A 15,138-nucleotide genomic window follows, 5' to 3' on the forward strand; every position below is an offset into this window, starting at 1 on the left:
AGTCTTTCACTAGAAGGGCAGTCCAGTCAGTGAGGTGCTCAGGTAGGGAATTCCCTGCTCCACCGTCGGCTTCCTGTGACACCTTGGGCAACTCACTTAGTCTCTGTGCCTCAGTTTCCCATCTGTACAATAGGGATAACAGCCCTGTTCTACCTCACAGGGGGTGTTGTAAGGATCAATACATTAAAGACTGAGAGACATTATAGTTATGATGCTGTTACATAACTACTAATGGCTTTCATAGTCAGTCATCAGGAAGTAGTTCTAGCTCATAATCATCAGACTAAAGGACTGCTCTAATCCAGAATAAATTAAATATTTAACAAGTGAGGACACAAGTCACAAGCCACTAACTCAGCTACGTTCCTTCACATCATATTAGCTTAATTGCACATTCCTGAGCAATAATTTAGGGACTGATCCAAACTGTGGCCCATTGAAGTCAACTGAAACTAATGGGGATCTTTTCATTAAGAAACTTGTGGTCATGAACCTAAGAGCATGAGAAAAGTTATAGTTTCTATACCAATAAGGGTCATGTGTAGTCATGAGAATTGTGTTGCAATTTTGTTTCCCATAATTTAGCCCGGGTATGAATTTCCCCCAACCCTCCAAAACATCTAAACACTAACTACCCCAAAAGCCCACTTCATGACAATATATTCAAAAATTATATTCTCTCATTTCAACTAAATGTCAAAAGTATAAGGATTCATTTAAAAAAAAAAACTGGCTCATTTTCACTTAAAATTCCTAGATTCACTAATTCCTAGAAAAAAGAAAAATAATTACATTGCAGACGTTATCAAATTAGGTCATTTTCATGGGATCATAATGAAATTATGCGCTATCCAGTTTTCCTGCAAACATTTCACAGTTGTAATAGCTGTCCAAAAAGGGATGTGTCAATTTCGTTTTAAAAGAGTATTTTCTACAGCCTGTTTCAATCCATGCTCCAGGTCACTAATGTCACACACATGAAGTCCATTAGGGAAATAAATCAGGCCTATAAAATATAGTTTATATAATGATGACAATTTCCCCCCCGCTATCCTAACCAGCTGCACAAGTTCTTCTGTACTTGATCATGACCATATTCTGATTACACAAATATTTGACGTGACAAGCTATTGCAGTTCAGGTTCAGCACAAGGACAGGACCATTCTTGTGGAAATGTCAGGTTTGTGGTGTGGTAGTAACACGAGGGAAGGGAATAGCGAAAGCAGCTTTGAACATGCAAAGGCCAGCATATGCTAATAAGGCATAGAAGCATCTAATAATGGCAATGTGAACTATCAAGCAGGAAGTTAAATCCTGTGACCCTCCAAAAGAACTGCTCTCCGGAGAATCGTAGTTCAGGATGCAGGCACAGCTTATGTCAAAGGTGTCTTATCCAGAGATCAGAACAGCCACTACTGTTTCTACAACTACAAAGTATTATAGGGTATGTCCACTGGGGAGGGAGAGAGGAGAAAAAAAAATTCCCACAGCAGAAAGTCTCAGCACCTGGGTCAACTGACTCAGGCTCATGCTACAGGCCTAGAAACAGCAGTTTAGACATTTGGACTTGGGACCCAGTGAGGGGGAGAGTCTCCAGCCTGAGCCCGAACATCTGCACTGCTATTTCTAGCCCTATAGCATGAGCCCCGCGAGCACCCGGGTGCTAAGATTTGGTACCACAGCTGTTCCCCGCTCCTCCGCTCCCCTCCCCTCAGTGTAGAGCTACCCATAGTAACATCTTAGAGGACCCAGCCAGGATACAGATCCCAGTGTACTAGAAACTGTAGAAACACATAGTAAGCTCTTTGGGGCGGGGACTCTTTGAATGTCTGCATAGACAAGAGAGAGAAGTTACTTGGTCTATGTAGGTAGTGGTTTAATTTAATAGAAGTCTGAAAGAGCCTTAAGTGTGTGTGCTGGTATAGGAAATGTATCACAGAGACCACTCTTTGACCAGGGAATAGAAAGGCTTCCCTACTTCACCTCTTACCAAATTTAGTACAGGGGGAAAATAAGTAGAATTCTCTTTCCCCAGAGTAATACTTACCATATGGTACGCACAACCTCCCATCCAACCTAGATATACAAGCATCAGCAACTCTTTGATGTAGTCCTTTGGACACTTCCTTTCATTAGAGAAACATCTGCACTGCCCGACTATATTTAACATCACCATGTATAACCTCCTCTTCTTTGATACTGCTACTCAACTAAGCTACCATAGCAATAATGTTCCATACAGACCTGAAAGGTATCCAAAGAATGACCAGACTTACCATTTGGTTAAGTTTACCTCTAATATGACCAGCCACCGGGATATGTGATGACATTTGTTCTCAGCTGTTCGTGGCTGGTTTGTAATTGTGGCAAGTGTTCATTCAATGACTGTGTATCCGTGAACAACAGTCCTTTAGCCTTACCTCAGAATCTTGCTCCAGCTGGTTCCTGACGACAATCAGATTATACAGTATCCTGTCATCATCGGCTTCAGTGTGGGACATGTCATGAGGGGTGCTCCACAGGTTCTTCTCCTCGTCCCTCGCCAAGGTGGCTCCAAATGAGGCATAAGGGTTATTACTGAAAGGGGGAATATTGAGGTGCAGTTGTCAGTGACTGAGTCTGGAGAACGGCAGTTAAGTTCTATAGTCAGGTGTATTCGGTAAGTGGGGCCTGTATGGCTCAGCTGATAACACGTTTGCCCCTGAAATAGAAAAGCAGGTGTGCCAGCCTGGCACTAGAACTGAGTCTAGTGCTCACTGCTCTCAGTCTAGGCAGTACTGGTGGTGTCGCTCTGTTAAAGGTGCTGTACTCTGAATGAGACAGGAAACCCCTGCATCTTAAGTATTCACAGGGTACCTTTCAAACAAACATCCTTCTGCACAGTGCAACAGGTCATCACATCCATCACTGAACTATTCAAACACCTGATAGCTACCACCATCATCTACAGAACAACCGCTAGGAGCCAGCTGAATGCCTTGCTTTGGAAAGGCATAACATGAAAAGTGGACTTATCCTTATAAATACTCTATTCTAAAGCCCCATAGCATTAGTTCTGCTCAGCATTGGTACAGCGGCCTTCTTCCAGTCAACCTGTTCTGGTGTGCATCAGTGACAGCTCTCGAACTTTCAAGTCTGCTGTATGCTGACTGAGTTTGCCAGCAGCCAACTCCAATGCACGTTGCTACAGTTGGCAGTAGTAGCTGGAGTACTGGGGGGCCTCCCTTTATCTTGGGAAACTACCCAAACCTACTGCACCCAAAAAGCATTTTAAACATCCCTTTACAAATTCTTAAAGCGGCGCTGTCAGTCCCCCGGGTCCCAGACTTACATAGGGGGGTGAAGAGAAAGCTTTGCGATTCCCAGAACCTATTTCTGAATCAACAAAACCCATTCACTACTACTTCACTAACAGCCTTGTCCAGACACTTCAATCCCACCAGCCACTGATAAGAAGTAAACACTGTTCTGGTGCCCACAGTCAGACTCCTCTGAATGCGGTCACTACAGCAGTTGCACTTCGCGGAACCATTCGCTCCCTGGGGCAGGAGAGTTGAAGTTTTAGCTGTTGCTTATTTCAAGCCTCGAGCACATTTGCAAGGAGCACTGAATATTTAACAGAAGAAAAGAGGCAGAAATTAAGTCTGCTCTCTGCTGGCTCCCAGAGCCTATGGCTTCCATGAGTGTCACTAAGATTTCTCTGCTCACCCCGATCATTACAAAGCCCATGTCATTAAGAGGATTACATGTATAGTTCTTAGTAGGACCATCACATTTGTGTTTTATCTTGGCTGCCAGTTCCCATGTAACCACTCAATCCATGGCATGAACACAAAGACTTCAGGGGCCTCTTAACCTGCCTTTGTTCTTTGATAGGCAGACATCAGAGAGGCCACCTTCAGATAAGACACCAGTATTTCAGGAGGCCTATAACCAGTGGCAGGTTTCACAACTATCTGTCAGGAGAGGGAGTCTGGCCATGGCAGCTGTTGCCACTTCCACTGGTGGTGCAGAAGGGGCTGGTAAATCCTGCAGCTGTCACTGGGAAAAGGAGCAAGGGTCTCAGGGGACAAAAGACCCCCTCTACTTTCTCCCTTGGCAGCTTTGCAGAACAAGCCGAGGCAGCAGTCAGCAGCTCCCCTTCCTTTTTAGGGCTGGTAGTGTGTCCCCACCCTTTGTAGATTTCACCATGGGACTCTGTGTCACAGCATAGACCAGGATCCAACCCGTCATCTTCAAAGACGGGGCTCTGATCTCCTGCCCCACCCACCTCCTGACTTCAGCGAGCCAGGGACTGTAAATTTCTAAACCTGAGCTCCGAGTTAGCTACTTAAGAAATGCAATGGTAGTTTGGCCCTCTAGGGAGATTTAATAGAACCCCATTTACACACACCCAAAAATTTATGTTTACGTCATGTTTGACCTCATGCCCTTGCCAAAACACAACGAAATTCCAGAAGCTTGGCCTTCCATCCTTAATTCCTGTTGTCTCCAGGTATTGCAGCTCCTGCAGTCAGCTTAAGACGCAAAAGGTATAAGCTGAGGATAGGGTCATTTGAGCTTTTTTACCTTGCTGTGCCTGCTCTCGTCACACCCTTTACAACACAAGCTCGCTTATATTGCTTGCTTTCGTCCAATGGCTGATGTGGAGGACGGAGTAGCATCAATATTTTTCACACTAGCAAACGGCCAGAGTACTCTGCCTGTTAAATGCCAGGAAATTTCAGTCCCCAAATCAAACAAGTTCCAGTTGGGCATATAAAAGATCATCTAGATCTAGGCACATAGTGTGCAAAATTAACTTCTCACAAGTGTTATTCATGGCCTGCATGCTCCATACATATTATAGCAGTGGCTAAAGGCCAAATTACACTTTTCCCCCAGAAATGCTCATCAAAGAACAAGAGATACTCCGATAATTCCACAGGCCCAAACTCACAAAATTTCCAAGGTACCCTGCCGTCAGCAGGAAGTTTGCTTGCCCACAGCACAAGCAGGGTAGTCATCGTCTCAACCAGCAGACATCACAAGTCTTGAAGGGAAACTCCCCAAGGGATCACAGGGCCTTTAAGGAGAGCAGGGGTATCTGCAGAGAGGCCTAGATCCTTCCCCATCCCTCATGGCAGCAGTTTGCTGAAGACCTGGGGAGCCTTGGCCTCATCACCTGTCTCCTGATAGGATTTGAAAGGGCAGAACAGGAAAGTGCTCAGCTTAATGCAGAAAGGGTCATAATTAACTTCGGGTAGAAAATCCCCAGCTTTCCAGAGATGGGGTGACACTATGGAGAATGCCTCCTCCTGCACAAGAATCCATCCACATGCAGTTTGCCTCAAGGGGATCCTGTGGAGTTTGGGAGGGAGCAGGTTCGAAGAGGATGCCTCTCCTACCTCCTCTAACAGATCCTGGGCCAGCAGCGCAGGGTGTCCATTCCTTTCATTCCTCGGATGAGGGAAAGTCATTGGAATGCAGTGGTACTTTACTCTGGCTAGGGACAGTGTTACCCCTCAAAGCCTGGATGCTGAAGACATTGGATAAATACAAACCCCAGATAGGGCAGCAGAGCATAAGCCTGCATATGCCTGACCAGTAAGGACATTGGGTACTCAGTAGCATTGAGAGAGGATGGATTGGTGTTTGGAGCATTAGCCTAGGACTGGGCTGCACTCCTGGCTCTGTCACAGACCTGCTCTGATCCTGGGCAAGTCGTTTGTGCCTCAGTTCCCTATCTGTAAAATGGGGATAACACTGCCTTTGGCTGGCCTATTTGGATTGCGAGCTCTTTTGGGCAGGGACTGTCTCTTTCTAGGTGATTGCTCAGTGGCTAGCACAGTTCTCCTCCCCCCCCACCCCCCAGTTGGGGGGGTCCCTTGGTGCTACAGTGATATAAAGAGCTTTTCTGTTGTTTTGATTTACTGGCTGGCAATTGGATTGTTTCATTTTCTTGTGTGTGCTGTCGAGCAAGGGTTGTGTAATCCTGCTGGATGGTCATTATGATGTTGTTGTAACACTAATTCAGTTTTCTTAATCAAAGTGACTAGACCTTTTTGTAGGTATTTTCAAATTACCCCTTAAATCTAAAGAAATAATAATATCAGATGGGAATTCAGAATGGTGAGAAGTAAATCTACTCAATTCTTGTGAGGGACAAGCTGACGGGACCTAATATTTATACTATTTGCTCCCTTAAATTTAGTGCTTTAAAATTTTTTTGTTCTGTACAGCCATTAACAACCCTATAGGCATTTCACATGTGAATAAGGCCCCTTATAAACTATTTTTATAGGACTGCTAGCTTGTAAAGAATCTTTTTTATACTTTACCATAATATCCATACAGGAAGGTTATTTAGGCTTCTACTAGGCCAGAAAGCGGTTTTTCCCTTGTGCTACCTGTTGCTTGATCTCTTTCCTTGGCTTGTTTGTTAATTATAGTTTGCAAGAAACTTCAGAGGCAAGGATGGCACACCACCATTATTTCTAGATTAGTGCTGGCGTGTGTTCAGTAAAGCCATTTCCAAATTAAATCTTTCTGGACTTCACTACTTTATATCCCAAACACTTCATTTAAGGTGCAACCCTGCTCCCATTAAGATTAATTGGAGTTTTGCTCTTAATTTCAATGGGACCAAGATGTCATAACTAAAATCAGCACGCTTGCTACATTTTAATATGTTTTCAAGCTGCATTTCAATTATGCACCCTGATCTGATCTTAAGTGTGAGCAAAGTGTTACTCACTGGGCTGATGTAAGATGAACAGCTCAGGAAATTCTGCACCATGCCCTCATCATCTTTTTGGACCAACTTCAGAGAAGTACGAGATCTAAATCACAGTCACTTAAAGTTCAGTTAGTCGGGTCGAAACAAAGCCAGGTGTGAATCTCAAATATTTTGTTCTTCATCCTTTTATAGTAGCAATGCCTTTTCCCAGCCCAGGAAGTGCTCCACAAGTGGTTTACATAGTGTGACTGAAATGCAGCCACCTCTGGGGTGGAGGGCAGGAGCATCTCCTCATGTAACACACTGTACAATTAGGGATATTGTTGGGATGCTGGGGCAAATGCCTGCTCGAGCCAGAAGGGGTTGTTTTAAGTGTTCATGCAGGCGAGACAGGTTCTCAGCTTCTAAGGTATCATTACAAAGTCTCCCATAGGATGAGATTCACTGCTGGAATAAGGCAGCCACAACCCTATTGCCTTCAGTGGAATTGCTCCCGCTTATCAGCCCACAGCATTTAGTACTCATTTTATCTCCTGTAGGAGGATACAGGGCTGAACCCATCCTAATGGGTTCGGAAACCTTGTGTTCCAAATGCTAAGACAATCCCAGCCACTGGTCTTAAAAAAAACAAACAATTTCATGTATTCCCCACTCCCGAAGGCACATGGGACACCACATAACTTGCAGAGACCCCATATTCCTATAGTGCTGTATACTCCTACGTGACATTTAGAAGGAAGAGATGGGGAAAAACCAGCACTATATCACCACCATCACCACACCCTCCCAGGTACAGAAGCCGAGTTGAGGGCATTTGGCGCGTTGCCCGGCCTGGCCTCTATCCAGCAACTGCTGAGAGTTAGTGTTTCATAAACAGGTCACTGCTCCAAGGAGCTTTCAATATTTGAGAATGTATTATCTACACTAAGAGCTTCAATTCTCTCCATTCAGCTGCCACCTGAGAAGGCCCCCCTTTTCCAGAGAGCTCACCTTCAGAGTGAGACAGATTACCACGCGTTTCTTGTGTTTGATGGAAGAGGCTACCAAACCAATTTTTAATCACAGTCTGCCATTTACAAAGGTTACATTAAACGCTCAACAATTCATTTAGGCTGAAAGCTCTGCCTTGCTAGATTTCACCATTTTCTAGAGCGAGACCTTACTATATTGGGAAAAAAGTCTCTCTGACTATAACACCAGTTGAGTAATATATTATTTTAATTTGGTTGGTACCCTTCAGATGGGGTTTGGGGAAGTTTTAATGATATTCATTCAAAACTCACTTATTCAGGAATTAGATCTGCCAGAATAATCTTCTAAAACCCCGTTACAGGAGCTGAAATGCCAACCAATCAAAAGATGGCTGCAGTTTAAACAAAAGTGCAACTCTTTCAAATAATGGCTACTGGGTTGTGGTGACACTAATAGCAAGGAAGGACTCATGAGACAAAGTAGCCGTCAGACAGACAGTGCTTCTATAGGATTTCCTGTGAAAAGCCAGCATTAACTAAACAGGATCATCACTATCATGTGTTACTAAAGAAAGGTGTTCCATGCAATCAGCTCACAGACTGAAGACTCACAAGGCTTTGCAAGACAATGAAACAATAAGGGACTATGCCTCTCCAGGCAGGTGCTTAACTTTCATTAAGTTAATGGGAATTTCCTGTAGCTGTGTGCATCAAGGTCAGGATTAAATGTCTCTGTGTTATTATTTAGGTAGCATATTTAGAAGCAAGAACTCAGGACCGTTAAATCCGTATTGCTTCCCACCTTCATTTGTCACATCCATGCCACTGAAGTCCTGGACTTGCTCATTAAAAATAGATTTCAGAGCAGCAGCCGTGTTAGTCTGTATCCGCAAAAAGAACAGGAGTACTTTAGAGTCTCTAAGATGCCACAAGTACTCCTGTTTATTAAAACTAGAGAGGTTCTCCCCATCTAGGGAGGTGGTCTCTGCATTAGGCCTGGGCAAGACTATTGAATTGGTTATCATATGCAAAGGCCTGGAGAGCTGCAGTTAGTGAAGTCAGTGGAAAGATTTCGCCCACATAGCTCCCTTTGACTTCAGGAGGCTTTGGATCAGGCTCTAATAGCCCAAGTGATGTTAGGAGGAGGGTGGGAAAGAGAAGGGCTGCAAGCAACTGCTACTCCAGTCACCAGGCTGAAACTCTGCATTCTGCTCCAGCATGGGTCAAGGATGTCCGACCCTCCACGCTTGCACAGTTCATCCACAAAGAGCCAGACTACGTGGGCCTTCTGCAGCTGAAGTGTCTCTAGGTCACGTTGGTGCTGCTTTGACAGCCCTGGAGATTGAAGTGCCCCCTCTCCCTTCACAGCACAGTTTATATAAGCCTCTGAAATATGCCTGCAGGAACTGTAAAAAGAAAAGGAGTACTTGTGGCACCTTAGAGACTAACCAATTTATTTGAGTATGAGCTTTCGTGAGCTACAGCTCACTTCATCGGATGCATCCGATGAAGTGAGCTGTAGCTCACGAAAGCTCATGCTCAAATAAATTGGTTAGTCTCTAAGGTGCCACAAGTGCTCCTTTTCTTTTTGCGAATACAGACTAACACGGCTGTTACTCTGAAACCTGCAGGAACTGTGTATGTTTATACTAATCATGAGGTGTGACTGCAGCTCTAGCAGACTGAGTACCTGAGGGGCAATTCCACGGCCGAGAGCGCTTCAGTGTGGTCTGACCAACCTGCCCAGAACCCTGGCTACTTGCTCACTGGCCCAGTGGTAAAGAGGGGTTCATGTATGTGACATGGCACTAGAAACAGAGCATGGATCCTGCAGAGACTTGCACTCATACTTAACACTGACATCGACGCACAGTCACAGTGGTCTCCGTGAGTTGTACCTTAAGCGCCCCAATCCGGAAACATTTTATTCAAACGCTTCACTTTGCACGGACTTCAAGGAGACTATTCAGAGCGCTCAAAGTTATGCATGTGCTTTGCAGGATCAAAGTCCTAATTCAGACAACTGAGGGAGAAATTGTTTTTGCCATTTTCAGACAAAATCTGAAGCATTTTAAGTCATGCATGCACCATTTGCAAAAAAGAAGAAACTGAAGGTGCAATATACCTCTGATGCTTTTATAAAACTGAAAAAAGTGTTTTTTTAAATGAAATTTGTAAAAAAAAAAAAAATAAAAAAAAATAAAAATCAGAGAGATTAGTATATACAGAGAGTGAAAATAAAGATCACCAGGGGAATGCTGTAGAATTTGTGTATCACGTTAACGAAAGGCCAGATTCTGCCAGCTTTATGCTGACTAGAATGTGTGAACAAACCCCTTGACATCAATGGGATAATGGGTGCACAAGATCAGAGGCCTTACTGCACATGCTTAACTACACAGTGATCAGTCACACTGAAGTCAGTGGGACTACTCTCAGTGCATAAAGTACTTGAGTAAAATCTTGTGTAGGATTGGGGCCTTAAAGTCCTAGTGAACTAGTGAATCTGACCCAGGGTATTTACATGCAAGGGGTACAGCCATTAGCACCCAAATCCTAAGAAGGCAAGAATGGAGCCCCCTTTTGTTCAAAGTCTCTGTCTCTCCTACGTGGTGTAAAATTTTAAATAGAAATGGACACAAATATATAGATTCATAGATATTAAGGTCAGAAGGGACCATTATGATCATCTAGTCTGACCTCCTGCACAATGCAGGCCACAGAATCTCACCCAGCCACTCCTGCAATAAACCTCTCACCTATGTCTGAGCTATTGAAGTCCTCAAATCATGGTTTAAAGACTTCAAGGTGCAGAGAATCCTCCAGCAAGTGACCAGTGCCCCATGCTACAGAGGAAAGCGAAAAACGCCCAGGGCCTTTCTAACGTGGTCATCACCACAGAATCTACCTTAGACACACATGTAGATTCATTTCATTAAATATATTGCATTAAAATACGTTAAGATCTAGCATATACAGCAGTCTCCATAAAGCTAGCCTCTACCACACAATGGTAACTAGAACAGGAGTATTTGTGGAACCTTAGAGACTAACAAATTTATTTGAGCATAAGTTTTCGTGGGCTACAGCCCACTTCATTGGATGCATAGAATGGAACATATCGTAAGAAAAATAGCTAGATACAGATATACATACATATGGAGAACATGGAAAGGTGGAGCAAGAGGCCAATTAATTAAGATGAGCTATTATCAGCAGAAGAAAAAAACTTGTGTAGTGATAATCAAGATGGCCCATTTAGACAGTTGACAAGAAGGTGTGAGGTTACTTAACATGGGGAAATAGATTCAATATGTGTAATGACCTGTACATTGGCCATGACCTGTACATTGGCCAAACCAGACAGTCTCCATGCAAAAGAATAAATGGACACAAATCTGACATCAGGAATCATAACATTCAAAAACTGGTAGGAGAACACTTCAGCCTCTCTGGCCACTCAGTAACAGACTTAAAGGTGGCAATTTTGCAACAGAAAAGCTTCAAAAACAGACTCCCAACAAGAAACTGCTGAGCTTGAATTAATATGCAAACTAGATACCATTAACTTGGGTTTGAATAGAGACTGGGAGTGGCTGGGTCATTAATTAATTAGCCTCTTACTCCACCTTTTCATGTTCTCTGTATGTATGTATATCTATATCTATCTATCTTCTTACTATATGTTCCATTCTGTGCATCCAATGAAGTGGGCTGTAGCCCACGAAAGCTTATGCTCAAATAAATTTGTTAGTCTCTAAGGTGCCACAAGTACGTCTGTTCTTTTTGTGGATACAGACTAACACAGCTGCTACTCTGAAACCTGTCACAATGGTAACTGACACCACAGCTCATCCCCTAATCTACAGGAGTTCAACATGCAGCAATTACAGGATCAGGCCTTTAGAATAGGGCGGTAACACCAGCATCTTGAACACCACCTGCGTGGTGAGTGCTGACAGATGCTGAATTTAGTGGTTACCGCTATAAAAACCACAACACAAACTCTCCTAATGTACTACGAGCACCTCTCCTATTCTATATGTATTATGGAAAAAAACATTGTCAATACCTAGAGAAGAGCTGTTTACTGCTCATGTGCGTCAATATTGCCAGTTAAAACTGATTCATAGCACATGGCCAGGAATGCATTTGTCAGTTGTTGGATGAACAAATACATACCATAAGGGTTAATCAACTGAATTAATCCTCATGCTAAGAATGATTTACTCCACTGACCCAAGCTTTACAGTCTAATCCTATTGGTTAAGGTGTGTCACTCCCTGACCTGACAAAAGCTGGATGTCCGTGTTAAAACTCAAACACCAAATGGTGCTCCTAGAGAAGCAGCATTTGGGTAGAGTGGACAAGAGCCGAGCAGGTTGTATTACTAATGCTTGGGGAAGCTACTAATAGAATGGATTGCATAACATGAATATTTAGAACATTTGACATGAAATACCAAGTTCTGAGTCAGTTTCAGGACATTTAATTTTAATGATACTGTATTAATGAAAGATCATAATCTTCTCACACAAAGTCTTAATCCCTTTTTTAAAAAAAAGTTATTCTGTTCTTTAGGAAGAATAGCCTTAGTGACTAGGGATAGGAATTTCAAGAGGAGACTAGCTCCTTTTATATGAAGTTTTACATAGTAGTTCTAGTTGCTGCTACTGCTTTTATTGAGACCAATAAACTCGTGACATGCCCTCTTAATACTCTGGCTATTTATAACCTAAGAGCTGCCATCCTGGGTCAGACCATGGTCCATCTTGTCCACTTTTGACAGTGGCCCTTATCAGAGGTTCAAGAGGAATGCACAGAACAGGGCACTTATGGAGTGATCCACCCCAGTCGTCCGGCAATCAGAGGTTTAGGGTCACCTCGAGTATGGGGTTGTGTCCCTGACCATCTTGGCTAATAGCCACTGATGGACCTACCCTGCATGAACTTATCCAGTTCTATTTTTGGCCATCACAACATTCCCCAGCAATGAGTTCCACGGGTTACTTGTGTGAAAAACTACTTCCTCTTGTTCATATTAAACCTGCTGCCTACTAAATTCATCAAGCGACTCTTGGTTTTTGTATTTTGTACTATTTTTGTGAAATGGTAAAAATACTTCTGTTCCACACCACACGACTTTATAGACCTCTATCGTATCCCCCCCTTAATGGTCTCTTGTCTAAACTGAACTGGTTTAATCTTTTTAGACTCTCCTCATACAGAAGCCATCCCATACCCTTGATCATTTGTGTTACCCTTTTCTGCACCTTTTCCAGTATATCCTTTTTGAGATGGGGTGACCAAACTGGACACAATATTCAAGGTGTGGGAACACCATGGATTTAAGTGGTATTATGATACCTTCGGTCTTATTTTCTATCCCTTTCCTAACAGTTCCTCATATCCGATTAGCCTTTTTGATTGCTACTGTGCATTGAGTGGAAGCTTTCAGAGAACTATCCACTGTGACTCCAAGATCTCTTTCTTTGGTTCTAAATTAACAGTTACCACCCATCATTATAAATGTATAGTTAGAAAAAATAATCCCAATATGCATTACTTTGCATTTATGAATGTTGTATTTCATCTACATTTTGTTGCCTAGTCCTCCAGTTTCGTTAGATCTCCCTGTAAATCGAAAGCAAACTGCGAGGAATTAGGTATTTTAGATTATGTTGTATCATCTGCAAACTTTGCTACCTCACTGTTCACCCCTTTTCCAGACCATTAATGAATATGTCACACAGCACAGGTCCCAGTACAGTTCCTTGAGGGTCACCCCACTGGTCACATCTCTCCATTCTGAAAATGGACTGTTTATTCCTACCCTTCCCTCCACATCTTTTAACCAGTTATTGATCCATGACAGGACCTTTCCTCTTGTCTCATGGCTGCTTAGTTTCCTTAAGAGCCTTTGAAGAGCCTTATCAAAAGCTTTCTGAAAATCCAAATACATCATATCAATTGGATCATGCTTATCCATATACTTCTTGACTCCCTCTAGAAATTCTAACAGAATTAAGTAATTCTACTTAATAGGAATCCTGTTTAAAGTAGGACTAAGAAATCTGCCTTTATTCCAGATTTCCAGTGGGAATGATTTTGCAGCAGATTCTTTATAGTATGTAACTTACATTGACAGCAAATGTACATCATACCTTCAAGCATCTGCATTCACTCACATTTCTAAGTACTTTTATTAAGCAATCGTTGTTGGTATAAAATGAACCTGGATAATTCTCACTCATCCCCTCCAAAATTATCTAATGTAAAAAAAAAAACCACTAAATTATATCATGTGCCAGTGGGCGGTGGTGCCAGTGTCAGTTTGTAAACCGGTTTCAGGGTGGCAGCTGTGTTAGTCTGCATCAGCAAAAACAAACCATGAGGAGTCCTTGTGGCACCTTAGAGACTAACCAATTTATCTGGGCATGAGCTTTCGTGGGCTCGAACCCACTTCATCACCCGTAGCCTTTGCAGGAAGAGAAGAGGATAACCTTCACCGGTGGCGGTGTTCCAGCGCCTGCCCCATCCACGGGCATACCAGAGCTGAACGCCACCAAACGTTTTCACTCTGAAGAGTCATAAAAACTTCCTGCTCTTTCCAGTCTGCGGTCCCTCCGCTTTACACACAAACCAGCCCAGCAATCCTCGGGACCCGAAGCATCCAGGGACTCAACTGGGTATAGTTTTAAAAGAGAAACAAATCGTTGTCCCTAGAGCTCAGCCAAGTCTGTTCCCTGCCGTTTACTTGGGGAAACCGCCAAGAACCTCAACAAACCAACGCCCCTTCCTCTGGCCCTCTGCCTACCGAGCTCCTACGGACCCCGCCGGGCCAGAGCGGCCGCCGAGCGCTGGGGCGTGAGCCGCCGCAGGTGCCCGAGGAAGCCGGGGCGCCACCGACCCGGCACTCCGGAGCCGGCTTTGGACGCCAGCGGCGGCACAGAGCTCGGGCAGCCCAAAGGCTCGGGGCCGGTTGCTGGGCGGGGGCCCGGGGACCACCCCCCACCGGGGGGCCGCCCTGCCCCTTACCTGACCAGCGGCTCCTTCTCCGCCCGCGCAGCATCCCCCGGGCAGCGGCAGCAGCAGCACAGCGCGCCCAGCCAGTCCCGCAGCCCCATGGAGCCGCCGCCGCCGCCGGGCGCGACCCTAGGCGGCCTCCGGCCCCGCGCAGCCCCCGGGCGCCCCGCCGGCCGAGCGCCGCTGTGCGCAGGCAGGGCGAGCGCCTGGCCGCGCTACCATGGCAAGCGCCTCTGCCCGGCGCCGGGCTTCCCCTGCCCCGCTGCGCATGGGCCGCCGCCGCCGCCGCCTCCGCCCCCCGGGGAGCTCCAGCCGCTCGCCCGCGGGGCGGGGACGCGGGGTGGGGAAATCCAGCCGGCGCCTGGCCTCACGCGGGAGGGAAACCCCAGCTCCCCCGGCGCCTGACCTCCTGCCCCTTTATG

The 15,138-nt window shown here is 44.8% G+C and overlaps 1 protein-coding gene across 1 annotated transcript in view; it reads right to left on the reverse strand.

The window, feature by feature from the left end:
* The window catches only part of MREG (melanoregulin), a 40,370-nt gene extending 25,512 nt beyond the window's left edge, over positions 1-14,858 (reverse strand). The window contains exons 1-2 of the mRNA XM_074968114.1: positions 14,729-14,858; positions 2,422-2,578 (exon numbers count right to left, since the gene is read on the reverse strand). Coding sequence (XP_074824215.1) covers positions 2,422-2,578; positions 14,729-14,817 — 246 coding nt within the window. The 5' untranslated portion in view covers positions 14,818-14,858. The remainder of the gene's footprint in view (positions 1-2,421; positions 2,579-14,728) is intronic.
* Positions 14,859-15,138: the final 280 nt, after the last annotated feature.

This window comes from Natator depressus, chromosome 11 (genome assembly GCF_965152275.1).
Source record: "Natator depressus isolate rNatDep1 chromosome 11, rNatDep2.hap1, whole genome shotgun sequence".
NCBI lineage: Eukaryota > Metazoa > Chordata > Testudines > Cheloniidae > Natator > Natator depressus.